This window comes from Poecilia reticulata, linkage group LG23 (genome assembly GCF_000633615.1).
Source record: "Poecilia reticulata strain Guanapo linkage group LG23, Guppy_female_1.0+MT, whole genome shotgun sequence".
Taxonomy (NCBI): Eukaryota; Metazoa; Chordata; class Actinopteri; order Cyprinodontiformes; family Poeciliidae; genus Poecilia; species Poecilia reticulata.
Window position 1 is genome coordinate 7,347,943 of NC_024353.1, and position 25,154 is coordinate 7,373,096.

General features: G+C 39.3%; 4 protein-coding genes across 8 annotated transcripts in view; 2 read left to right on the top strand and 2 right to left on the bottom strand.

The window, feature by feature from the left end:
• Positions 1-2,126: 2,126 nt before the first annotated feature.
• On the bottom strand, positions 2,127-2,980 carry LOC103459359 (histone H1-like). Its single transcript, XM_008400864.2, has one exon. It carries the CDS (start codon positions 2,956-2,958, stop codon positions 2,356-2,358), a length of 603 nt encoding a protein of 200 aa, XP_008399086.2. The 5' UTR covers positions 2,959-2,980; the 3' UTR covers positions 2,127-2,355.
• Positions 2,909-14,535, top strand: fbxo7 (F-box protein 7). Of its 5 annotated transcripts, none has more exons than XM_008400863.2 (10): positions 2,909-3,043; positions 6,321-6,443; positions 6,652-6,741; positions 7,632-7,850; positions 7,930-8,074; positions 8,212-8,295; positions 9,399-9,494; positions 9,568-9,744; positions 9,984-10,024; positions 14,029-14,532. In XM_008400863.2, exons 1-10 carry the CDS (start codon positions 3,011-3,013, stop codon positions 14,329-14,331), a joined length of 1,311 nt encoding a protein of 436 aa, XP_008399085.1. In that variant the 5' UTR covers positions 2,909-3,010; the 3' UTR covers positions 14,332-14,532. The 5 variants fall into 5 exon arrangements, with proteins under 5 accessions (XP_008399085.1, XP_008399084.1, XP_008399082.1 ...); XM_008400862.2 differs by having other exon boundaries at positions 2,960-3,043; positions 6,534-6,741; XM_008400860.2 differs by lacking the exon at positions 2,909-3,043 and adding an exon at positions 4,900-4,984 and having other exon boundaries at positions 6,534-6,741; positions 14,029-14,535.
• On the bottom strand, positions 10,874-12,804 carry LOC108165885 (piggyBac transposable element-derived protein 4-like). The gene is made up of 2 exons (XM_017302886.1): positions 11,537-12,804; positions 10,874-11,445 (listed from the first exon to the last, which is right to left on the bottom strand). Exons 1-2 carry the CDS (start codon positions 11,644-11,646, stop codon positions 10,980-10,982), a joined length of 576 nt encoding a protein of 191 aa, XP_017158375.1. The 5' UTR covers positions 11,647-12,804; the 3' UTR covers positions 10,874-10,979.
• Positions 14,536-15,760: 1,225 nt separating the features above from the next.
• kiaa0930 overlaps positions 15,761-25,154 on the top strand; it is a 24,475-nt gene continuing 15,081 nt past the window's right edge. The window contains exons 1-3 of the mRNA XM_008400865.2: positions 15,761-15,950; positions 16,372-16,942; positions 24,038-24,186. Coding sequence (XP_008399087.1) covers positions 16,798-16,942; positions 24,038-24,186 — 294 coding nt within the window. The 5' untranslated portion in view covers positions 15,761-15,950; positions 16,372-16,797. The remainder of the gene's footprint in view (positions 15,951-16,371; positions 16,943-24,037; positions 24,187-25,154) is intronic.

Here is a 25,154-nt window from a genome sequence, read left to right on the forward strand (position 1 = left end):
TGAACACGGCCCACTGGGAACTGGAGCCCCGCACGGGATGAGCGAGTCTTGGCCTTAGCTCTGGCTTTGCCGCCGGTCTTTCCACGTCCAGACATCTTGTGTTTTGCTCTTCTTGTTTCAAGGAGAAGTAATGCCGCTACAGCGACCAGCAGTATTTATACACACCATCTATCCGCTTATTGGTTAAGTATCGGCACAAGAGACGTCGTCCAATCAGAATGCCCTACGTCAAGTTTCCGCACTGCAGAGACGACTTCTGCTCAGCAGCAGATGGGATCTACTGAAACGTAAAATGACTTAATAGAATTTACGTTATCTTTTTAAAACACGAAAAAGTAATTGCTTACATCAGTGTTGCATATTTTGGTAATAAAAAATAAAATCTGAGGTATTTTTGTGACAATAAATTGTGTAAAGGCCAAATTAATGTTATTTTGTTTAATGTTCTGTTTTTATTTTTGGCAACATTCCGTATAATGTGATTTTTACAAATTGTACTCTAACATTTAGTTAAGCTATAAAATTAAAACATTACTTAAGTTAGTGAAAATTGCCAAATTCAGTCAAACCACCTTAGTCAGCCAAACACTTAGAAAAGCACTCCTGAACAAAACCACTCCACAGTTTAAAAGGTAGCACTTAAAAATGCACGACAGTAACATGACACAGGGGTAGCAGTTATCCCGCTCACCTTTATATAATACACAAAGAAAACAGTTATTGCTGTGCATAAATATACCTCATCCGAAATACCAAACATCACAGATCTGCCATTGAAGTACACTCCTTAATACAAGATAAAGTATTGAAGGAGCGTCATTTCTGTATTCTAGGTGCTATGAAAACCTTATCAGAAACTCAAGTTTTTATGAATTGAGTGTACATATTTAAGCTCGACTAATACCGATTTAATATTAAATGAATCGTTCTTAAGATAAATGTAGGTGGCTCTTAAAAGAGCCGTTGGGTGTAGGTTATATTGATGTCATTTAAGCACGTTCTCCACGGATACGGCGGGCCAGCTGGATGTCTTTAGGCATAATGGTGACTCTCTTGGCGTGGATAGCGCACAGGTTGGTGTCCTCGAAGAGACCCACCAGGTAAGCCTCGCTGGCCTCCTGCAGAGCCATGACGGCGGAGCTCTGGAAGCGCAGGTCGGTCTTGAAATCCTGAGCGATCTCCCTGACCAGGCGCTGGAAGGGCAACTTGCGAATCAGCAGCTCGGTGGATTTCTGGTAGCGGCGGATCTCTCGCAGAGCCACGGTACCAGGCCTGTAACGATGAGGCTTCTTGACTCCGCCGGTAGCTGGGGCGCTCTTACGGGCAGCTTTAGTTGCAAGCTGCTTCCTGGGAGCCTTTCCTCCGGTGGATTTACGAGCGGTCTGCTTGGTTCTTGCCATCGCGGTTCAGTAGGTTTCTTCGCGTATTAGACAGAAGAGATGAATTCTCTAGTCTGCAGCGGGGGTTTATAAAGAGACTAGCGGCGCGAGGGCACTTCTGATTGGTTCAAATTGCTGACGTAGTGAAACAAATCTGTCTCAGCTATTGGTTGAATTTGAAATTTCAAAATAAAGCGCGAGAGTCTTGTGACGAACCTCGAGGTGTGGGGGAAGAAAAGGACGGGCGTTTTAAAAAAGTAAAGGCAGGAATTTTTATCAATAGATTCTTACAATATCTAGTAAATATTGCTTTTAAAATTCAAGAACTTGTCTATTGTTCACCGCAACACCGGCTTTATATCATGAAGCCGTTTTTTTATTGAGAAAAAGCTAACCTAACATACATATTGCGTTTCTTTTTATGGCTTATTTTACGTTATTTCTAAAGTTTATGTATTTGTATTTAGCGTTTATGCAACAGTAAAATGTTCCTGTTTTAATACAATTATGACCTGTATTTCTGATTTTGATTCATATCTAAAAGTGAAATTACTTGTTTCTTCCATTTCATTTGTGTGAGATGCTCAGCATTCTTTCTGGTTTAGTTCCAACATTAAATATAAATTAAAACATCCTCACCAAATTGCTAATTTTAGTATTTAAGTCACTTTTACAATGGAAAAAAATGGAATATAAAAGTTTTACTGAAAAACATAGGGAGAGTCATTAAGTTATAGTCTAAATGTTTCTGCATCAGCTTAAAGTGAGTGACTGAATTTAGTGTGAAGCTCTTTGGGCTCCTTTACAGTACACTTATTAATTACTGTATTGATGTGGTTAATTGGATGTAGTTTAATCATTTCTGATATTTTATGACCTATGATTGCTTATTGGGAATCACGTCTTAATTTGTAGAAGTGGTGGCTCTGAAAAGAGCCTTTGGTGCCTTAAGCAGTGGTTGGAGGAGAAAAGTTGTTTACTTCTTGGCCTTCTTCGCTGCGGGTTTTTTGGCTCCCGTTTTCTTGGCTGCAGGCTTCTTGGCAGCCTTTGGCTTCTTAGCGGCGGGCTTTTTAGGGCTCTTTTTGGGGCTCTTCTTGACCACTTTTTTCGGAGATTTCTTGGCCGCTGCCTTCTTCGGGGATTTCTTGGCTGCTGCTTTCTTAGCGGCGGGTTTCTTGGGTGTTGTGGCCTTCTTGGCGGCTGGTTTCTTTGCCTTGRCGGGAGCCTTCTTCTTCACCACCTTCTTGRCTGGTTTGGCGGYCTTGGGCTCCTTCTKGGCGAGYTTGAAGGACCCGGATGCTCCGGTTCCTTTAGTTTGACTAAGAGTTCCCTTCGTCACAAGCTTGGTAACGGCGGTGTTGATGCGCTTGTTGGCCTTGGCCACATCGACGCCTTTCCCGGCCAGAACCTTCTTGAGAGCCGCCACAGACATCCCCTTGCGCTCCTTGGAGTCGGCCACGGCGGCCAAGATGAGTTTAGCGAGGCTGGGTCCATCTTTCTTAGCCTTGGTAGCGGACTTCTTCTTCGGGGCTTTAGCCGGAGCTTTAGCCGGAGCGGCTGCTGGAGCTACTTCTGCCATGATTCTCAGTAAATGATGGAGTCTCGAGCGCGAGGCGGAATTTATAACATCCATGAGAACCGTGAAGAGACAACTCAGCTGGCAGGTCTGCAGCCGTCTGAAAAGCGTTTCCGTTTGTGTTTTCTTCTCCACGTTTTAAGCTTTAAATATTTGCCAACTTTATATTTTTTGTCATAAATGTTACTGTAACAGAAAAAGAACTGATTTCTCTCTAGACTAGGGTCATATTTGTTTTTGTTTTTTTTCCTAGGAACTTTCAAACCTCTTAGATACGCGATGATTTACTACAGCTGGTGGGGAGTTTTTTCTACATTTCATTCTACAAAACAACTAAAATAAGTTTGTATGGAGTATATTCAGGATCCCTTCGTTAGCAGAGGCATGTGGAAATAAAAGAACAGAAAAGTAATTGCAATTGTGAGATTTGATGAGTAATTAAAAGGGATTTTTTTGCCGGAAATAAACACACAAATACGGATTCGTTTCTTTAATGTGTCTGTTGGAACAGATTCCTTGTTTCATTCAATTTTTTAAGAAAATTGGTGATTTTTTAGTACAATGTAAGCTCTTCTCTGTGAAAAAATTCACCAAAGCAGTGTTTGTGATTAAATCTCTTTATCACTTCCATAAATTATGTTTTACTTGATGTACATGTAGCAGTTTTCATCTGTTTCTTCGAATTCAGCAAAGCTTTGGGACCTTGACTGTAGTTTATTAATAAAGTCTCATGTTTAAACATAAATTTGATGGCAATTGATCCAAAAAAGGGACAATGAATAATTAAAATATTAATAACCTAATCATAGCAATACCCCAGCCTATTTAAGATTATTATAACTACTGCACAAACCTAGCAGTATCAGGCTGGTGTGTCCTGGATGTTCAGATCATTTTATTGCTTGTAATCTTCGTAGGTGCTTTTTGGGGGGGGGGGGTATGGAGGGATTTTACCTTTATTCTAAAAATATCAGGCTTGATATTTTTTTAAATGCTGTTCATTAAATTTCAGGTGTGCTGTTTATGATGAAAACAGCATAAAGCCTTGCACTCACAGAAATTGACTTCTTATTAAGATGTGAACATCTGAGATGTTTTAAAATTGGACAATCATGCAAGTGTTATAAACAGCATTCAGTGTATTCAGCCTCATTAATCTACATGAATTTCAGGGATGCCTAGAGTTTTAAAATGGGCACAAAATCAAACAAATACAACTTGTCAACACATGCTGGAATGGTAACTTGTGTTTTAAATACTGTACTTCCTTACTGTGACACATTGAGGATTTAATTATTCATTTGCAATAATGTGAAGTTTACAGATCTAAACAGACAAAGGACATCCAGAATATCCCTTTATTTGCCTGGAAACCTGTTTCTTCTTTAACACAATGTCAGCTTTTATGTAGACAAAGCAAGTCTCTTTGTGTCATTAAACAGCATTAAAAAATATTTTAGCAAATTGTGGCTCTAATTTCCCTGGCATGATGAAGTTAGAGCTGTTTAAAAATGTATAAAGTTGTATTATTATGACTCTGATGCTTCTGGAACTGGGGGTTGTGTTATCAGGGCAAGACTTATGTTTTATTTTTTAAATCACATAAGTATATGACAAACTCATTTACCACAAATTAAATGTTACTTTAGTGGTGTAATTATCCAGCATGCTTTATTGTCCACAAATTGTTAACATTACTTTTCCTCTGGTGAAAAATCGCTGGTTTAAGACACCATAATCTTTCCCGGAGTATAAACAAAACTATTGCTCCAGACGCTGAGGAAGAATTAAGTAGAAACTTTCTAACTGTAAAAAGTTACAAAAATATTACAATTAAATTCAAACATCTTTTAATTAGAAAATGTATAATTTAAAAAAAAAACTTGCATTTTACCATATTTCCTGATGCAGTTTTGACTTTTATTTTGAAAATCCAAAACGGAAGCTGCTTTAAGCGGGATTTCCGGTAATGTTTGTCACCAAAGAAACGAGATGAAATCTGCCGAGAATTTACCCGTTAGAACATAATGTGAGTGTTTTTCTGGTTATCTCTGACCTTATGCTGCAGTCTGGATGCAAACGGGTGGTTTAATGAACCAACCAGTCAACTAACCAGGTTAGATAAAAGTCTTAACTGTTGTTACGAGCGACTTGAATAAAACGTTGCTAACGTCCAGAAACGAAACAAAAACCAGCTGATTTCTCGAACAGTTTTCTATTACTAGTAATTTAACAACACCTGCTTTGTGTGAATGTCATTGAATAACGACGGCAGTGTATTTTACAGTTTTCTGTAAATTCAAAGTTGTTCATTGTTAACAGGAAGTAAAATGTGTGGGAAAAGCAAAACCAAACGAGAGTGACGCATCAGAAATTAAATAAGTCAGACAACCAGTAAGATTCAGGACTATAATAAAAATGTTACACAGTTTTCCCTGGCAGTGAAAAAGCAGTTATGTGTAAATAATGTTTGTCTCAAACTTCTCGGAGCTTCCTTTTGTTTCGAGGGTCTAATTTATAAATTCAGCAGCTTTATTGCTTTTAGATTGTCGACGTTTTGGGTCCAGAATATTCTAGACTAGTGGTCCCCAAAGTCTGACCTCGAAGGCTGGCATCCTGCATGTTTTAGTTCTCTCCCTGGTTTAGCACACCTGCATCAAATGATGGCTCTTTAGAGGCCTAAGGAGAACATTGACTTGCTGAGGAGGTTGTTGCTACCACTAGGGAGAGAAATAAAACATGCAGGATGCCGGCCTTCGAGGACAGACTTTGGGGACCACTGTTCTAGACAGACTGTTGGTATGAAATATTTGTTCTAACTTGGTATAGAACAAATCACGTAATTTTTTAAGTAAAATTAGGGGACCTGCTTATTTTATTGGGGATTCGTGGTCAAGAACTCTGATTATGATAATATTTATTTGTATATCTGACCTTTAAGTGTAATGAAAACATTCGTACTTGCATGATGTTACTCAGGATGAGTTTATGCAGACTCGGTTTTTCTCTGCTGGCTTCCTGTCAGTTTCCAGATAGAATTAAAATATTTCACTTTGGAAGTTTACAGTTATATTTACAGATCATCTCTGTTAGTAATACTGAATCTCAGGTCTGTAACTCTCCATGTTACAAAGCTACTTGCTTTATTTGGTTTGAATTTTTTGTTTGTACCATTAAAATGTGTTGTTGTTAATCAATGTTGATTTTTAGCTTCAGAGTTAAATTAAAACTGAGTGAAGCCATTAAATAAATTGCACTACTTTGTCAAACATTGCCACTTCGCCCATATGACAAAGCGCTAATGGATGCTAGCAGCAGATGCAGCAGGGTCCATGCTAAATGTGATGCGTGTTTTCTGTCCGCAGGATGAAGCTGCGGGTTCGGATCAACCGGCAGAACAGCAGGGTGGAATTGCCAGGCGAGGAGCCCACCCTGCAGGAACTCTCGGATCTCATCAAGCAGACGCTGCTGTCCGATCATGGACTCGGGTCAGGCTTTACTTTTCTTTCTCCCTGTGAAGGTACATACAGATGAAGGCGTATGTGCTGAGTTTGATCTTTGTGTCTGTCTCTGCTCAGCACCGACACAGAGTTCAGTTTGTCTCTGAACGGCTCAGAGCTCCTCTCAGAATCCGGTCAGACTCTGTCATCCTGTGGAATCGTTTCTGGGGATCTGATCTGTGTCCTTCTGCCGCAGCCGCCACCTGCTGCCATGGCAACCTCAGAAAGGACCACAAGCTCCACAGAAACAAACAGCCAGGAGGATACCAACAGGACCACTAGCCAGGTGAGATTATATTGGGTACGCGGGGGAATTCTGGCTGAATAATCCGAACTCATTTCATGAGTTTGATGTAGTGACAGTTCTCCACCAAACAACATCCAAGGTGTTAAATTTTAGTTTCTAAATCTGCGTTCACAACCGTCACTAACTCCAGCGTCGTCTCAGTTTTCATCAACAAACTGCGGGAAAATAAAAGTGTTTGGTCCATGAAGCGTTCAGGTGAAGCTCTGGAATCAGCATTTTTGGCTTCCAGCAAACTGTCACGAGTTTTGAGCAGCCAGTAAAAACTTAAATTTGGTTTTATTTTCTTTTATAAAGTAGAGCTGAAATGTAGTTGATGTGATAACCATCAACTACTTTAGTAATTAGTTGTTCATTAACTTCAATATACAGACAGGCCATTTGCTAAAAGAACAACATATAAATAGCAGAAATTAAGCCACAGTATTTATTTTTTAGCTGCAGATGCATCATTTTCTACAAATAATCAAGTGTAAACTAAACAAATACTATGATATTCAATCTTAGGCTAAAATGTATTTAATACTGTATAAAATAAATGTAAGTGATGTAATGAAAAATCTGCACAATGTGCTAATTTTTTCCCGATTATTTGATTAATCATCAAAATAATTGATTGATTAATCAATTACTAAAATAATGTTTTGCTTCACCTCAATTTGAAAATCAAGGAATGACTCCAAACATTTCCACTGTTTCAGTGTGACGTGTAATTTTATATATCTGGAACATCTGCTATGAAAATGCATAAAACGACTGACCCTGTCTCATCTTTCACTCCGGTATCCAAATTCAGATGCTTTTTCCAATTTATAAAATAACAATACTTTATTTGGATCCATCCTGACGGTTTTGTTCTGGTTCTGTTGCAGGACAGCAGCAGCAGCCGTCAGTCGCTTCAGGCCTGCAACATGCAGAGCTGTTCAGCAGCGCCCCCTGTCTGGGAGCCCATGCTGTGCAGCGAGGCAGAGAACGGTGAGGCTCCTCTGTCCCTGGAGCTGCTCTACCACACGGCCCAGACCAGCAGCCCCAACGACGCCATCATGGTGGTAGCGCATCTCCTCATGCTGGAGACTGGCTTCTCCACTCAGGTGAGTCCGTGGGACACGCTAGTCCGTCTGCTTCCTGTGGGTCACAGCTGGAGCACAGCTGGATTTGCTCTGTGTTCAGGGCAGCGAGCTGAAGCCTGGGGAGATGCCTGCAGGGTGGAGGTCTGCGGGGGGAGTCTACAGGCTGCAGTACACCCATCCTTTATGTGAAAACAGTCTGGTGTCGGTGGTGGCCGTGGGCATGGGCCCCCTGCTGGTCCTTAACGGTAACTTTACTCTTCTGCTCCTGTTTTAGCTGATTCAGCCTCAGATCATTTGTTTTTGGTTTTAGTCTGTAATCATAAACATCTGATCTGAAATCTGTCCAACCCGTTTTGTTTTGTCTTCTGCTTGTTCTTTGCAGTGGTTCTGAAGGTTCCTGAAACCATCGACACGGCTCAGAAGCTGCTGCTGAAGCCGTCCAGCTACGTGACTCGAGATTGGCCAGGTACGGCCCGGGTTCAGTATGTTGAATCAGATTCTCATTAGCATTAGCAGCATGCTGGGCTCAGATTACATAAAAAACAGACTACATTTACAAAAAATCATATTGCGGATGACGTATTAAAATTACACATTTTATTTTCTATTTCTTTTAAAAGAAAGACACTGACTTATGTTTAAGATAAGGAAATATTTTAGATTTACTTTGTCGTACATGCATAAAAACAATAATAACTATTTTCATAAATACACAAACATGCACTTCTATTAAAATAAAAAAATTTTATTGTATATTTTCATTTGCTTTTTAAAACTCTAAGCAGTACTTTGTTTAATGTTTATTGGTTGTATTCATGACTTCATCTAGTTTTACAGAGACATGGTCTTGTTGAGTAATCCTGGGTATTTTTGCTAACTGGTAGTTTTAGAGATGCACCGATCTGATGATATTATCGGTATCTGTTCCAATATTGAAAAAAATCTTTGATCGAGTATCAGTGACCATGTATCTGACCCATAAGTGTAGATCTATTCAGTCTAATTCTATGCTTTATGTTCTGAGCAACATCATGCTTTATTATTTATTCTACATTATTTTTAGAAATACGAATTGCACTTTCTGAACCATTTGAAATGTTTTTCACAGTTTGTTACATTGTTTTTGTCCGTTTCAGTTTCTTTGTATAAATGTGCTGCGTTGGAGCAGAGTAACCAGATAAATTAGTAATTCAGTACATTTATGTTTGTGTTTAATAAAAGGATCATTTTAAGACAATATGGCAGTTTTTCTGTACCTGATCATATCAGCCGATACTAAACCTCAGGAAGTGAAAAACGTGGATTGGTGCAGTTTTTATTGCAATAATATTTAGAAGGTTTTTTGCATTTTTGTTACGTTTGTCAAACACCACGTTTTAGTTCTGCTTTATTTTACACCAGTGGTCATTTTTAATATTGCTTTAGGATGTATTGGACCAAACAACAGAGCAACAATCCAAATGAGACGATACTAGAGTTTGAATGACAAGTTTGTTCAGTTATATATTAGAACATCTCAGCTGGTTTCTGACCAGCTGTCCCTGCTTTACCTTCCCTGCTTTTATTCAGGAGAAAATGCAGCCGCGGCTTTCAAGAATCTGAAGAAACTTTCCCGAATCTTCAAAGACCAGCTGGCGTACCCGCTGATCGCTGCTGCAAGAGAAGGTAAGCAGAGCTGACCTCTGCACAGCCTGGAGGTCTGATGATAGAAAGTGACGGTGGCGGTGTGTTTTCCCAGCGATGGCGCTGCCGGTGGCGTTCGGTCTGCAGGCTCTCCCTCCTGAGCTGCTGCTCCGGGTCCTCCGCCTGCTGGACGTCCACTCCCTGGTCAGACTGTCGGCCACCAGCTGGCACTTCAGCGCCGCGTCATCTGACTCCACCCTCTGGAAACATCTGTACTTGCGGGACTTCTCTAGTAAGACGTCAGAACCAGAACTCTAAACTGAAACTGCAGTTTTTATTTCTGCCTTTTAGTTCAGAATAAAACTTCAGTTTGTTTAGGTGAAGAAATCCTGTTGCTGTAATGGTTAGCTTAGCTAGCTCTTGAGTTAGCTGAATAATTTATACAGTTCAATTTATCTGATTATAAATTTATTTATTTATTATTATTATTATTATTATTATTATTATTATTATTATTATTATTATTTTTAGGTTCAGTTCCCGACCTACCCAGAGAGACAGACTGGAAACAGGTGAGAAACTCTGCAGCAAACATTTTTCTCGTGTCTGCTTAATTCTTCTGAAATGAACATTTGTGCTGGGAGCTTGTAAAATTATCTTTTTGTCCAGATCTCTTATACCATTAAGCATTTATTTAACATGCATAACTGTAAAAATTAAAACAATTTAATAAATAGCTCTCCAAAGTTTTTTCTTATCTTAAACATGGGTTCAAAATGTCAGACAACTCCAGCTTTGATGCCAGAATGTCCTACATTACTGATCCGCCGATATGAATTTACATGTGGAATTAATAGACCTGGTTTTACTTATATTTATACCCATGTTAATGCAAATAAAATGTGCATCCATTATATGTCTTTTTTTTAATTTTATCTGTTTTATAAAGCTTTTAAAAGCCAACAATGATTTCAATGCAGATAAAAGAGCTCAAGTTAATCATCATCCTATAAAGTTTCATTTTTCTACATTCCAGTCAATTCTCCGTCAATAAATGGCGCCACCTACAGTTGAAACCAGAAGTTTACATACTAAGAAGTCACACATTTTTTCCTCTGTCTCAAGTTAAATCAGACCAAACTTTGGTTTTAGCTTAGTTAGAATTATCAAAGTTATTTCTATTTGCTCAATGCCAGAAAACGGAAGATTTTTTAGATGAGATGCATTTCTAACTTCCTGAATGGTTATGATGTTCTCATCATGTCTATAATTGTGTGAACAAATGATTCTCCTGGTGCAGCTGCATTTTCTCTTCCTGATATCTTGACTGATTTCTTTTGACTTTCCCTTTGTGTCAAGTAGCATGACTGAATTATAATCAGGCATCTAAACTACAAAGTCACTACTTCAGTCAGAAAAACCTCTGTCCAAAATAAGTTTTTATTGTGAAACTTACGAAAAAGAACAAACAAACAAAAAAACACAGCAGATGTGACATATTTGCATGTATTCAGCCCAGACTCGACCTCACATGTTGTTGTCATCGTGCCACTTGTTGTAGCAATCTCTAGGTGGGATGAAGCACAACGGCTTGTCACAGGTGGAACACTTGACCGCTGTCTTTAAATTGCATAGGCGACATCTTTGTCTGCCTTCGGACCTTTGTCCACTGATGTACTGAAGCCGGTGATGTGAGGCGCTTGGATTAGGCTGTTTTAGTTGAGGCGACTCAGGTTTATTCGCTTCTGGTTGAGGCGGTTTGGCTTCCTGGCAGCACATCTGCTTCAACTGCTCAGCCAGTGTCTCCCTGAAGGCCTTCTGGGTCATCGGCGCTTGTCCTTTAGCGGTGCAGAGCTCTTTGTGGAGAAGGAAGGCGTTCACTATTGCGATGTCAATGAAGTGGTAAAAGAATGTCTTATACCACTTCCGGGTTTTGTGAAGGACTTGATAGTAGCCAATCAGTGCATCAGAGACGTCCACTCCTCCCATGCACCTGAGTAATTTAGAGAAAATAGAAAACACAAAATAACATTTTGAATGGTTGGAAAATAAAAAAAATAATGTAAAAAAGGAACGTGTTATACCAATTGTAGTCTTTGACACCCGGAGGAATTGAGATGTCCATCTTTGTCCAGTGTCCACTGCTGTCCTTCAACGTCCTAGTGATCGTTTCCCCGCTGTGTGCGGTGTGCATGGTGGAGCAGAGGGAGACATCTCGGGTGTCTCGCCACTGGACGAAGAGGAGTGAGCCGTTACGAATCCAGCGGATGCTTCCTCGCGGATCCCTTCGAGCGAGGGCGTTGATTTTTGAGCTGGGGAACCCGGACAGGTGTGTTCTGATAGTACCACACGCCCAAATCCTCTGCTGCAGCAGGTCTTGGAACAGCTTGGGACTGGTGTAAAAATTGTCCACAAACAGCTTGTAGCCAGTGCCCAGCAATGGCGTTTTCACAAGGCTAACCACAGAATCTTAGCTGAGACTTTGTCCACTGGTGTTGTGTCTTTTGCCCTCATAAATGAAGAAGTCCCAGGTGTATCCGTTGCTCGAGTCTGCAATGACAAACAGTTTATAACCCCAGCGAACAGGCTTGGCCTTCATGTACTGCTTGAATGAAATCTTTGCTTTTGATGCAACCATTCTCTCGTCGATGGCAATCTCCTGGTGAGGATGGTAGTTTTGGCGGCATGCTTCTCTAATCTCATCGTAAAGAGGTTTTAGTTTTCTGAGTCGGTCAAATTCTGGTGTCCCTCTTTTAGCTTCGTTTGCAGAATCCTCTGCAGCACTACTCAGGTGGAGACCATGGAGGATCATGAGCCACTTTCGTCCCGACATGACCGACTTGGGAAAAAGCAGGCTGTACAGATTTCCCCCTCGCCATTAATCTGTTAGAGATGGGCATTTGGTCAAGCCCATGTAAATGGCTACAGACAGGAAGCCAAACAAATCCTGCATAGTAATGTCTACCCAAGGCCGAGATTTTGTTGAGTGATGGGCTCTTCCATGCTCGTTGGTGTTAACCAACACATTTCGAAGGGCATCAGTTGTGAAGAACAGCTGGAAAAGCTCAATGGCGCTGTAGTGGGCCGTCATTATAATCTGAGGTCCCGGATTTCTGGATGGCCGGAAAGTGGGCTGGGGTGGCATTATGTCCGGCTCATCGACACCACACCACCGCTCTGCAGCCGGGGACGGTGTCATGTCCACTCTAAGTTTGCGTCTCGCCTTCAGGCTCTTCCTGGGCTGGGGAGTCATACGTACCAGATTATCTTCATCTGACGAAGAATCTTCTTTCACCTTCTGATTGGCTGGTGTCCACTCTTGATCAAACTTTGACCTAATTTGTAACAAAAGGTAAATGTAAGGCTTTCATTTACAAAAAACTTTTTATAGGGGCAGTGTTATGTATTTTCTAGGTACGTAGTGCCATTTTATTGCATAATCAAGTAACTGTTACCTTCACTTGCTATAAAAGTGCTTTATATTAAATGACAAGAGAAATTTGACGACATAATTTAGCGTCTTGAAATTGGGCATCTGTCTCTTTAAAAACTGCTCTTTCTGAAACTCCACCATCAGAAAGTTTTAATTGCTCCTTTATTAAGGTAGCAGTTTTACCAGCTTTGCATTGAGAAGTAGCTAGTATTACCATCTCAGCAGAGGCTCACTTCCAGCAGGTGATAGTTTTTATATAAATAATAAACACCTTCATTTAAAAAACAGCCTTTGTGTTTACGTGTGTTGTCTTTGACTAATATTTAAATTGGTTTGTGTTTCTGAAACACTGCAGTGTGACAAACATGCAAATGTGAATCAGGAAAGGGACTAGCACTTTTTCAAGCCACAATAGATCGAATAAAATCTATAATCTTTCAAATACTTTTCTCGTTCACAACTTCAAGCTCCCCCACAGTTACCCACTCGGCAATCACACAAAGCCCACCGCAATAATGGAAAACATTTGCATAACACACTTACTAAAACTAAAACAAGAAATTAACGATACAATTTTTTTGCGTCTTAATGACAGTTTAAGTAACATTATTTTTTGAATGATTCTTTGAAACGTATGTCAGCTTCACATTGTTTCAGTAACCAGAACATATTTTGGCTGTAATATGTTACAACCCAAACAGGCTCTCCAACATTAGCCCCTGTTAGGGAGGGCTGTTCGGCGTTTTATTAGGTTTTGGGGGACAAATGAGCGTTGTTACATTGTGTTGCGCGATGCTTGGTTGGAGTACAACAGCTTTTCTGCCCTTGGAGGGGAAGAGGGAAAGAGAGGATTGCTCGATTAATTGTAAAAATATCCTATAGAGTACTCGATTGCTAAAATATTATTTTACAACAGCCCTACAATATAAACATTCATATTTTCCAAGTTAGGCTAAAAATGAGACAACAGTTTTTTTGTTAATCCAGACAAATCGTAAATTAATGGCCATCCTTTAAAGTTGTCTTGTAGCATAAGATGTTCATTTAAAGTTTAATTTTGTCATGTTAGAGTCAGTTCGCCACATCATAAATCAGATGTTGCTGTGGGATTCCTGATGAATTCTGTTCTGTTTTTTCTTACAGCTTTACAAAAAGTCCTACAAAACCTGCTTAGACGTACAACATCACATTCGTCCCTACTCCCTGCCGCCCTTCCCCATACGTGACATCATCACCACGGTGCCCCGTCCCCTCTTCCCTCCGCTGCCAGGGATCATCGGGGGCGACTACGACCAGCGACCAAACCTCCCACGCAACCTTCTGCGACCTCGCCACGACCCCATCGGCCCGCTTGTGGATATCTCCTCAGGACATCCAGGACGACCCCGTCTGGATTTCCGCAGACCAGGAGGAAGATCGGCAAACATCCGGAGAGGATTCATCTGAGGGTCGCTTCCAGAACTGAACAATAAAAACACAACAAAACAGTTTATTAAAGTCTGTTTGGTTCTGAAGCTCCAAAGATGAGGCTGAAAATACATTAAAATGGATTTCAGGTTTCAGAGACCTGAATGTTTCCACTAAGACGACACAAATCTCTAAATGTCTAAAAATGAAAGAAAATTTACTTTAAAAAAAAAAAAAAAAGAATAACATTGAAAACTAATCTACTTGGATGTTTTCCAAGTAGTCAGCCTTTATGCTTCCTCTAAATAAGAGAGCAGGAACACAAGCTACAGGTGAGGTTGCTGCTTAATTACATTTCTTAAACAGAATCAAACATGTTTTTGTGGCAGGTTTATATAAAGAAAATATTATTTTCATCATTGGAAACTAAAAACTTTGTTTTGTGTTCAGGTTCTCTTGTAATAATTTTCCTTTGAGTATTCAGCTCATAGTTGTGAGGCTTAGCAGCTTTAATAAAATAGATCAGTCCAAATGCTTTTATTTACAGTGTCTTCTAATGAAATTAATTTAAACTGAACAAACCACACAATGGATCATTTGTCAGTTCCTTGTGGGATTTATAAAAATGTATTGTGTTTGGTTTGTAAAATCAATCTCCTCTACTCTTCTCCAGCTGATAACTTGAATAAATTAAGTGGCTAATCACTAAGAAAAATATTTTGTGATTTATTATGACCAGGCGTCACCATTACCTAGTTTTTCTATTGAAAACTGTTAACTACCTTGACAAATGTATAAACGTACAGTGGGATGAAAAGCAGGATATTTTCTGTCGGCCATATTTTTCAGAGTAAACATCAGAATTTCAAAAAGTATCTTTAACACATAAATGAAGGTTAAATTTTCCATTTAGGAGCTAGCTGTTTGATTACAAAGTTAAATCTACCGGTAACCATATTTTATTCACCTGGATGAAATATAAATTCTATTTTGTATAAATATTTGTACATTTTCAGTACTATATTTCGCTTTAACTTGCATGCTTCAGTGAGGGAAATTGTTTACAAATTGCTTTGATGATACATATATAGTCCAGGTTTTCCTTCTCCTTGCCAGTGTCCGGAGATCATTACAAATGACGTCATCTTTTGTCTGGAAAATTAGGGGTGCGCTTGTTTAAACCGGGACATTTGAGCCTGCGGAGAAGTGCAGTTCAAGCGGGCGGAGCTTGATGTGGTGTAACGTTGAATATTGTCAATGGTCAGATACTGACTTTGTTTCCAACCGACGGAATATGTCAATAGGATCCAGATAACTGACATCAGCTTCACGGGTGTTAACCGTTGTTCTAACGGCTGGAGAGTCAAAACGGTTAACTTAAATTTACCTTTGGTGCTGTTTGAATGTGACCCTTTAATTAGCTGCTTATTACTGTGTATTTTATAAAGAGAATTACTCTGTCAGTCTAATACAGTGAGAACCAGGACTTAACTTAGTCCAAATTAATTCTTGGTCCCATTTCAGTTGACTTGGCTCCGTTGTACGTCAATGTGGCCGCCATTTTGGAGATGGAAACACGAGTCACTTGGTCACTCAGGTGACCAATATTGCTAAAAACTATTAACAATTAACAACAAAATATGTTTGCTTTCGCTCAGGTAAGTATAAGTATATATATATATATATATATTTACCTTTAGTGTTGTTTTACAATAATTACAAATGCTGTCTAAATCAAAATTATGATTGACTATATAGTTTCGGGCACTTAAAAAAAAATTCTACTATTTCTCTTGTAACAGTTTGCCTAAAAAACTAATCAGTTGGTCTCTAAATTCTAGTATGTATTTTGTGTTTTAAAGCACTTTTTTGTCACAGAAGTTTGATTTTGAAAAGTCTTGGTTAAAATTATATTTGCTTTTCTGTTATTTCCACATAATCTAGATTTTTCTTAAATAACTTTAACATTTTCAAACGTAATTTTCCCTCTTTAGCATTTATTATTCATTAATTAAGCTGCATAATTTAGTCTTTCAGGGATTTTATACAAGTTAGTTTCCTTATTTTTATTTTATTCAGGCGGACCCAACCTTCAATGTCCCTGGATTTAAGGAGTAACAGAATCGTCTGCGACACCTCTGCGTGCTCTTGGTTCAGTTTGCGTTTCTGCGCCTTTTAGCTGTCCTGTCTCTTTAAGGCCTTCATGTTACCGGAAGTGCGAGGGGTGTTTCCAGCTGATCTGAACAACAGAAGTAGCAGGATCTCCCTCAGCACACCGACCTGTCTACTGTTGTTCTTGGCCACCGCAGCACAGCGCACCGGTCCTGACCTCCAGCGGCCTCTTGGCGCCAAGAATATAACCTAATCCGGAGTAAGTTTGAAGGAGAACCGGGGGATATCCCGGTGTCCCCCTTTTTCTGGTCCTCCTTGTAGCCGTTAGTTAGCTGCCGTGAACCGGTACCGTGGGCTGCTTTTAGCCCGGACTGTCATGATCCCAGCTCGGAGATGGCGTCCTTCCCCGATTTGTGTAAGGCTGTCGGGCCCGCGGAGGAGGAGAACGGAGAGCTGGACGGCTCCCTGCAGCAGATGCTGAAGGCCATCGCCGACGAGAGGAACCGACTCAACAGCCGACAGGAGATCAGCGGACTCGGTGAGTCTGATCCTCCGTGGACCTGACGCTGTTTGCGGGAGCTGATGGCTGCGTGTCTGCCGCTTTATATCCGATTTATTTCTGGAATCAGAGTCCACGTAAGCCTTCTAGTCGCTTTATATGTGCCACTATTTGTTGTTCCATTTATCTTTGTCCAGCTTTGTTTCCAACTTTCTACGCTTCAGACTGTATGCAGGGCCGTACCAGTGTTTTTAAGAGACTTCAACTATGGGCCCCATTTTATTTTAAAAGTGAGGATATTCTTTTATTGTCCCTCAGTGTGGATATTCTGTATGTGCAGCAAAGTGACTGGCAAATGAAAGATAAAATTTATTGTTAAAGTATATAAAACAAGATATTGTAAAGTAAAACTGAGTAGGATAGCTTAAAACATGTACCAGACCACCAACAACACAGGTGTGACTTGTTAATTTGATAAAATAGCAGTTCAAAATTAAGTGTTTTTTTTTATTTTATCAAAGCACAAATATTGAATTTCTTAGATTGAACAGAATGAAAACAGGCCGGAGTTTATCTCAGCAGGTAACAAGATGGAGGCACCTACAACAACTGATCGTTTCCCAAAGAAAGAGAACTTTAAGTGACATAAAGATTCATGTTTTTTTGCATATTATGCCATAAAATGTTAATTTGCTTCACTAATGAAGCTGAATACAATGTCAGCAGCTTTTATTTAGAGTGAGAGGAAGCTTTCATGTGTTTGTACCTAAATTAAAACTCTACAGTATTCTCTCATCTGCTAATTTTGTTGGGAGTTTTTTACTTCTCAGTTTTCACTCGACTAAAATAAATTTAAAAATGGACCCTTCCTTAAAATGTTCATGTATCCAAACCTGAAAACGAAATATGTTAATGTTCACTGTTTGAATTCAACAAAATCCACGGATCACATACACATGCTGTGTCTACTTAAATACAACATAACTGCTTTAAACTGGTCTGGATGGAAAATCTTGTGGTTTGTTCCTGTTTGTTTTGTAGCTGGAGTTCTTCTGCTCTGCTGGTTTTCAGATCCTTGGTAAAAGAGGAAGCTTTACAAATTTAAACTTTGCCCAACTTTGAAAAAAAATAACTATAGTAAGACACTGAAGTAAAGAAGTAATTGCGGGAAAAGTAAAAGTTTTATTTTTATATTTCAGAATGAGTTTATTGTATAGAGTCATTAGCAGCAACGCAGAAAAATATAAAGAGATGTTCCTGTGAGCAAAATGGCAGAAATTGGCTCTGCAGTATTGGCAACCATATTGCAAATAAACCTCGGGGATCAGTATCATAATCAAAAAAGGACTAAACACAGAGAATAATTAAATAAGGCAGTTATTGCTATACCAGATGTTTATTTAATAACATTTTAAATATTAGTTTTCTCTTAAAGAGCATATTTAAAAACAAAAAACTCCAGATTTATTTTAACAAACATTTCTGTTTTTGTTTTGATTTTCTGTATACTTTCTTTATGAGAAGTAATAAAATAACATCATTAAAAGTGAGGATTGTAATTTAAAATCTTTGTTTTCTAACAAAAACCTTTTTATCTGCTGCTTTAATTATTGGCCACCTTCATGAAGAACATGTGTGTAAAGTGTCAGAACGTCTTTTCAGGCTAGTGGAAGCTGTTTGCAGCAGCCAGACTGTCCTGTTAGACTCTGAATTGATCCAATCATCCTGAATTCACACAAACATTCCCCAGCTGATAGAGAAGTGACGGCTGTGCAGTTTGTTGGTGTTTCTGCCCTGTTTTATCGGCCCTGAAGCAGACAGTCGGTGCTGTTGGTTTGCTGTGATGCATAAATCAACAGAGCTCTGTTTGAAAAGCAATGACTTCATCACAGCTCGCCGCGCCGCGCCGCGCTCGTCACGCCGCCGCTGCAGGAAAAACACTTCCAGCTGCTGAGTCCCTCCATAAATTTATGAGCTCGTTTCTTTGCTGTCCCAAAAACATCCAGGACTATTTTAACTTTTCTCTTATTGAGAATTTTTGAGCTGCCATTTTTAGATGTAAAAATTAGTTTTTTGTTTTGTTTTTTTTTTTTGTCTCTGAAAGTAGTTGGGGGGAAATATATTAAACTCTGCAGTTAAAAAGTCTAAGGTCTGAGAATTTTCCAAATGTATATATATTCTGTTGCAGAAATGGAAGTTTAAAAGAAATCCAAACATTAAAAGTCTCAGCTGTGTTTAATCAATCATTTTCAGTAAATGAGCCAGCATAGTTCAAGAGTAAAGTGTTTGAAAGGCTTTTTGAATAATTTCTATTTTTACAAACAGGAATTCAGTGCTTTTACTGATAAATGATCAAATATTACAATAGAGCACAACATCATTAGAACCTCATTGCAGTGTGGTTAATTCGCATTATTGTAATAATAACCCAACCCTCTCTGCTGTGCTGTAACTAAGCGCTTTAAGCTCCGCCCACCAGAGGAAACCAGACAATTGCAGCCAATCATTGAAGCCTGTTTAATTTCTCTTGGCTGTTATTGTTAGTTTTAATGTAAAATACTAAGAAACAACCTGTGTTCATTTTGGTTTCACTTTAATCCATCACAGCCTGATTTGAAAAAACGGAAACAATGAAATACTTCCCAAATCAAGATGTTTGTTTTGTCTCAAGCCAAGTCACATCATGAAGACCAGATGCCTCAATCCATCTCTAAAACCTACTAAAATAAAAACTGTTGTCTCACTGAAGGTGGAAAAAATCATTTAATTTCCTGGGCTGGAAAAGGTTTGACTAGACCAGAAATAAATCCATTTATTTAGGCTCCATTCTGGCCATAAAGTGGAGTATAATTCATAGGGGAGTGAATGTGGAGTGGGTTAGTTAAAGTCTTGTAGTTGAAGCAGATCTGAGCCTTAAAAGCAGAACTTTAGTACTTGAGGAAGTGAGCAGCTGGTGTGTTCTCATGTCCTTGGATGCTCCTCTGCAGGCTGCTGACTCAGCACTCTTAAAGCAAATTACCAACAGTGACTCAGGCCTTTACTCGCATCACACAATGACAACACAGTCACAACTATCATTTTCATAGGCTGTAATAATTTGACTCTTTAGTTTCCATGTTTAGCGTCTTGGAGAGCATAAAATCTCCAACCATTAAATCACCAATATTTCTTAGTTTGTATTCAGGATTCTGATTGGTCACCTTCTGTTTTAAATATTTTTCAATCAGTGCAGTGATGCACTTCAACATCTCTCAATGTTGATTTAAAACACTGAAGTTTGAGGCTTTTAATGTGATCAAATGTTGAAAAGTTAAAGACTTTTTCTACATCTGTGTTTTTTCTAAGTTTCCATGTTTAATAGTAAAGAATCAATAACTGATCAAGAAGTATCAGACATATAATAAATATTTAGTTAAAGCTGCCTGTGGCGTCAGGTTGGTGATGCTGGATCTGATTACCGGAACAAGAAGGTAAAGAGGAAGTACTGTTGGGTTATTAGGCCAACTTTACCGGTATTATATATCAGTAAAGTTTCCACTGTTAATGTTTTCACAACACATTTTATTTTCTGGCATTCTCTCACATTTCAACCACCTTCAACTGGTTGAAACCTGAAGCAGAAACGTAGAGCTGCCCGTCAATGGCTGGGCTTTTTATAAACCCTCGCATATAAATACTGACATCAGCTTGTTGTTCCCTGATGGAGGGAATAAATCACATCAGACGCTCGCTCGTCTGCTTCTGTGCAGTAAAAATAGCTGATCGCTCTGCGACTCGAATAATAAATCCTGCTGAATATTTAACCAGGCGCAGAGAGTCAGACTGACTGAGCTTCTGCAGAAATGTTAATGTTTTCTGTGACACACCTGGTTCACGTTGGGGCAGGTTTGACCTCAGCAGGAAGTCGATTGTCTGTTTCCGGTTTGTGCTCAGGTCTGGAGCGACTTCAAAACCGATTGCAACAAATGTCTGAGCTCCACTAAAACTGTTAAACATGAAAACCTGCAGCTGTTTCTCAGCTCCTTTCATGTGGTTTTCCTGCGATTCAGCTGCAGGAATCAGGAAATGTTTCAGGAAAACCTTCAGCTCGGCCTCGCCTCGCGTTTCCTCCAGCCGGGTTTTCAAAACCAGGGCGTCCGCCATCAAGTTTCTGGGTCACATCACACAAACGAACAGCAGCAGCAGAAAAACACTCAACTCATCTGGCATGTTTGAGCCAAACGGACGGACTGGGAATGTGGATTCATTGCTGCTGATTTGGAGAAACGATATAAAAGTTCCTGCAGAGAGGAACTGTGATCTGCTTTGGAAACTGCAGCATGTCATCAGAAACATAAGGAGAGCACAAGATGAACCCTGAGGGTCTGTCACATGACAAACGGGTCATACACATTAGTCAGGGAGGTCAAGTGATGCACACTTCAACTTTACTTATCTACAGAGACAATATGGGAGACTAATGGTTCAATAACTGGTTCCAGTAACCAGGAAGTGCTGGGGCTCTACTGGTCAGCAGGACTGGGCGATAAATCGATTTGATGAATTAGTCGAAATTTTGGAAGATCTGGATTTTTTTTCATTGCTCTCCTTTGGTTTCACTTTAAATAATACAAGAATAAAGTATTAATATTACCAGAATAAAGTCATAATATTGGAATACTGAATTAATTTTAAGAATGCCAACATGGGAAAAAATAAAATGAGCATCTAGTGAAGCTATACTTTTGCATCGGTTTTACAGATCAGGAAATATTTAAACTTTTAACACGTGAATCAAATTATCAGTAGCAGGAGTTTTAAATGACTGAGTCTGTTTCAAGGAAAGAATCTCAAACTGAGCAGCTCATGTCAGAACCTCAAGACTCTAGAAGCAAATTTCATTCAAATGTTTTTCTCATCATTTTAAAATGTCCTGGTAAAACTGTGGCTTTTTTCCTGCTAATATTATGATTGCATGCCTGTAATTAAACAAATATATTAGTCACCCAACTCACAGAAGTCGTGATTGAAATAAAAGCCACTTTCTGTCACTTGTAATTTCTTTCTCAGAAAAGTAAGCGAGAGGGAAAAAAATGAATTAAAATCGGATCTGGTATGAAAAAATAGATTTTATTCATGACCATATGACCCCGCAGTTTTTGGATTCAGATCACTTTCCCGGCCGTGTGACGCTGCTCCTGGTTTCATCACAGCTGATGTATTTTTAAAGCGGGATCAGCAGCTATAAATAGATCAGGACTTCTCGGAGGCGGTGGAGTCATAAGAATAGCGGTGCTCAGACAAAAACCAAACCTTGATCACATCTTTGGTCCGACTTTACTTTCAATTCCAAACTTCTGTTCCAGCCTGACTGGAGAACCAAAGTAAAACGTGTTTGAGCTTCATGCAGGTTTCAGCTCTGAGATCTGGACTAACGTTGTGACCTTGAGTTAATGACTTCCTGTGGTTGCCATGGCACCGCCTTCCTGATCCCCTGGTTCTTCCTGTGTGGTTCAGCTGCAGCTCTTGGTGACCCAAGCATCTCTTCTTGCCAAGTGTGGCTGAATGGAGGTCAGAGGTCGTCTGGTGTTTGTTTTTAAAGTGTGAACAGCTTTGACTGATCCTCTGCTGACCGACTGGAGCTTCACATTGGATACAAATCATTTACTTACTTTCCGTTTATATAAATTCATCCCATTTCCCCCAGTAATTGTGAAATCCTTCATTTGTTTTTCATTAGTTCAGCCTCTGAGGGGTGGTTGGGTGAAATCCTGGTTCCCACACTTTGGCTTTAATTAAATCACAGTAACATCTGAGCAGAACAGGGTCAAACAAATCGGAGATAATGAGCTTAATCCCAACATGCTGCTGTTATTCTCTACCCATCATTTTACTGTTTGATTTTGAATTAAAAACCAAAGCTCTGCTGTGATTATATCTGGGTTTGATTGGTTCAGTTTTCACAATGAGAAGCTTTGATTACGGTTTGGATCAGTAAATATGCAAACATCGTAATCCAGATTATGCTTCTGGGAATAACAGCAAAGTTTCATCTGTGGTCATGAGATCTGGATCATCTCCACTGGTTCTCTGGAGCAACGAGTAAAATTAGACATCTGATCATGGTGGCGCCCTCTAGAGGTTTTCCAGGCACTGAGGAGACAACAGTCAGTTCCTCATGTAATTCTCATACAACTGTTTTCTTTCATCTTTGTTTCATTTTTTCTCTTTTTTGTTCTGTATTTTTTTCACCTGCAGGCAATTCATCAGTTTAAAACAATACTGCATAACCCAAAGTAATTTAATAAAAAGTAAAAACTATCAAATGTAAGCTAAAACATGCAATTTTGGATGAGAAATAAATTAGGACACGTCCAAGTTTATTTTAACTTAAAATGACTAAAGTCACACAAACAAGATGATAACATTGTTACTTAAAGAGAAAACGTATCTCAAATATGTTGGAAAAACTACAAACTCTGTATTTTTACTTAATAAAACCATTTGTTTATTTAAAATGTTACATAATTTTATGGTGAAGATCCTGTTTTCTATCCACTCTACATATTTTACTGAACGTGTTGTTTAATCTTAACAAGTTTCATTTCCAATAATACTTCTCCTTTAAATTTGTTTGTATTGATTGAAATAACTCAAAGCAAAAGAAAATCAATTCAAAGCTTTCGCTGTGATGAAAACCAGATTATTTTCCCCTTTTGTCCCCAACTAGTCATATTTTCTTTAATAAAAGTACAAATTTGTGTCTCTGATCAGGGTTAGTGATAAGCAACATTAACATCTTATCAACCTCCTGCCTCCTAGCAACTGTTGCCAGGTAACCAGACCGGTGCCTCTGGCCTCTGAAAGGTGATGAGCATCCTGTGGCGATGAAGAGCAGATGGTCATCGTCTGAAACACAAAACATGGCTGTTGTCTCCGACGCCTTTAACCTTACGTCTATTGATGACGAGCTGTTTTTAAAAATAAAAGCATCAGAGGGTGCTTTTATTGTAACTGAGCTGTAGGTGAATAATAATGTCTTGGATGTTTAAAAAAAAAACTCCTGGGGATTAAATGAAAGTGATAGTGATAAAACCTTCTGTTTGGTGCTAGCCGTCCATCTTTGCTCTCATGACGTCCATTTTGTGTCTCCAGGCTGTTTTAAAGATGACCGCATCGTTTTCTGGACCTGGATGTTCTCCACCTACTTCATGGAGAAGTGGGCGCCACGGCAGGACGACATGCTGTTCTACGTCCGCAGGAAGCCCGCCTATGTCGGCGCAGACAACGGCGAGGCCAAAAAGGTGAGAAATAATCCGACATTCCAGATTTTTTTTATCAGTTTCCTTTTAAATTCTCTGATTCTTTTCCTGATGACGTCCAGGACAGAAAACATCTGAGTGCTATTAGATATATTCAGTGGTTGTTAGAAAGCAAAAACGGTATTAATTCAAGGACATAATTTCAGTTTTTAATTAATTGAATATGAAACGTTTAATCGGCTCCCGTGATTCCAGCAGGAGGAATAAAAATCTACTTCCTCTTTGTGAATCTTGCAGCTACAGGAACATAAAACCTGATAAATGATGCACCATTATACACTTTTTGTCCAAAAACTATGCTTCACTTTAGTCTCTTTTTAGATGAAAATACTAAATATATAAAAGTATAAATTCATGCTCCTTCAATTTATTAAGGTATTTAAATCCTTTTCTTTCAGGTTATGAATCATTATTGAGTATTTACATCTTGACTTCCGTCATATTTTCTGCATCACTCTCCTGCCTTTGACTGAATCTAATCACCACAGCAGAAAATAGTCTGGGTTTTCATTCAGCAGCAGATTGAATCTATATTTGCCATTTCAGGCCATCAGCGGCCATCGTTTCCATCCGCAGGTCAGACCTCACAAAGGCCAGATGTAATGACACGGATTGAGGCGAAGGGCACGGCAGCAGCCACTGGTTGTCTGATCAGGGAGGCTTCGTCCAGCCTGCACTGCAGATCTTAGTGGGATCGTTTCCCAAAACAAAACCAGAATCTCCTGATCTGTAGGCGGATTCTCTGCAGCAGCAGAGAGAAATGAGACTCCGAGGACGGAGAAATGCTGAACGAATGAGCAAAGTGAGAGTAAATATTTAATTCTTAATTTAATCAGCTTTCTACGGAAGCGCATTGCTATCACGCAAGAAAAAAAAAATTCAAGCGCTATCACGTTATAACGTGATACGTATCTTGTTAAAACGTGATACATATCACGTTAAAACGTGAT

Excerpts from the sequence above, each read along its gene's own strand:
- fbxo7 (XM_008400860.2), top strand. Across the intron at positions 6,444-6,533 it reads CTGTCCGATCATGGACTCGG|CACCGACACAGAGTTCAGTT; the intron begins GTCAGGCTTTAC and ends GTCTCTGCTCAG. Across the intron at positions 7,851-7,929 it reads AGACTGGCTTCTCCACTCAG|GGCAGCGAGCTGAAGCCTGG; the intron begins GTGAGTCCGTGG and ends CTCTGTGTTCAG.
- LOC108165885 (XM_017302886.1), bottom strand. The coding sequence starts at position 11,646 with ATGCACACCGCACACAGCGGGGAAACGATCACTAGGACGTTGAAGGAC. Across the intron at positions 11,446-11,536 it reads GGTGTCAAAGACTACAATTG|GTGCATGGGAGGAGTGGACG; the intron begins GTATAACACGTT and ends TAAATTACTCAG.